Source organism: Ceratina calcarata, unplaced genomic scaffold (genome assembly GCF_001652005.2).
Source record: "Ceratina calcarata isolate Rehan_Ccalc_2016 unplaced genomic scaffold, ASM165200v1 scaffold401.2, whole genome shotgun sequence".
Taxonomy (NCBI): Eukaryota; Metazoa; Arthropoda; class Insecta; order Hymenoptera; family Apidae; genus Ceratina; species Ceratina calcarata.
The window spans coordinates 7,801-9,095 of NW_017163531.1; the positions used below are offsets into that span (position 1 = coordinate 7,801).

General features: G+C 35.1%; 1 protein-coding gene across 1 annotated transcript in view; it reads right to left on the reverse strand.

Annotated features, from left to right (window-relative positions):
* Positions 1-392: 392 nt before the first annotated feature.
* LOC108626482 (uncharacterized) overlaps positions 393-1,295 on the reverse strand; it is a 1,947-nt gene continuing 1,044 nt past the window's right edge. Inside the window, exons 2-5 of the mRNA XM_018027175.2 lie at positions 968-1,058; positions 796-893; positions 612-729; positions 393-551 (exon numbers count right to left, since the gene is read on the reverse strand). Of these exons, the coding sequence (XP_017882664.1) occupies positions 481-551; positions 612-729; positions 796-893; positions 968-1,058 (378 nt within the window). The 3' untranslated portion in view covers positions 393-480. The remainder of the gene's footprint in view (positions 552-611; positions 730-795; positions 894-967; positions 1,059-1,295) is intronic.

A 1,295-nucleotide genomic window follows, 5' to 3' on the forward strand; every position in this document is an offset into this window, starting at 1 on the left:
CCCAAAAGCAGTAAAAATGACTGCATTGTGAAAGAATAATGTGTAAAGAAATTTGTCTAAAATTAATTTTTAATATTTTTTATATTATTTACAGTCATATAACAAGTTATTAGTAAATGTTAACGATAAAAAAAATTTACTTCACTTGGGAAAAAAAATAATTTATGCATTATTATTTGTACATTTGCCCAAAAGCAGTCAAAATTACTTCCTTGGGCAATCTAGTGTTAAGTCTTCACAATTTCTATTTCAATTGTATACCCGTTTCTAAATAAAATCCCACACTATTGTAGCAGAATTCTTTCTAAGGAAGTAAAGAGTAAGGACAGGAGAGATTAAGGACAAGTGAGAGACAATATTCCATGAACCAAACGTAAAAATTTATTGAATCGCTATTCGAGTTTATACATACAATCGTAAAAATGTTTCATTTCGCCGGAGTATCGATATTTTTAAAGAGAGACAGAACCGTTCGATCGTTTAATTGTCGTTCTCGACCGTGCAAGTCGAGAAGCGGAAGGCCATTTCGCATTCGTCGGTTAAGGTATTGACTGAAAAGGGAATCAGGTATTAATATCTCGATGCACTATGAGAATTCTGCTTGTACTCACCCTCGTCGCTGCATTTCTTTACAACTTCCTGGCTCTTCGGAATTTTGTCTGGCTTCTTTTCATAAAGTTTCTCCATCCACGACACAATCTTGTCTCCGTTAACTTTAGAGTTTTCCATCTAAATTCACAGACGTAATAACATAGTAAATGGAAGATGACAATGAGCAGAAATCATTGTACTCACCAAGCCCATGCGCTTCATCATACAAGCTTTCATGCATCCGTAATTCGTTTTTTCTTCACCAGTTACGCTGGCATCGTAGAACTTCTCCACGTCCAAAGCTAAAATTTCAACGAATTATTTTACGATAGAAATTAGGGCATTTATGATAGTATAATCGGTATGTCGTATTTACGTAGAGGAATATCATGCTCTTTGGCGCAGGGCTCGATGTGCTCCTTTAATTCTGGCATGATGTCGTCTTTTATTACACCTTGTGCAACTCCCTGAAACACACGTCAAACGTTTCATGGTAAAGAAAAGGATAGGCGTTGTGAGGATGAATGAATTTTTATGTAAAATCGACCCCTGAGGACTGAATCATCTTATCATATTATCAGGACTTTCACCAAAATTAATAGATATGGTCATCTCTTTCACATTTTTAACACTAGAAAGACTGAAACTTAGTACATACCTATATTGCCCAAAGCAGTCAAAATGACTGCATTGTGAAAGAATAT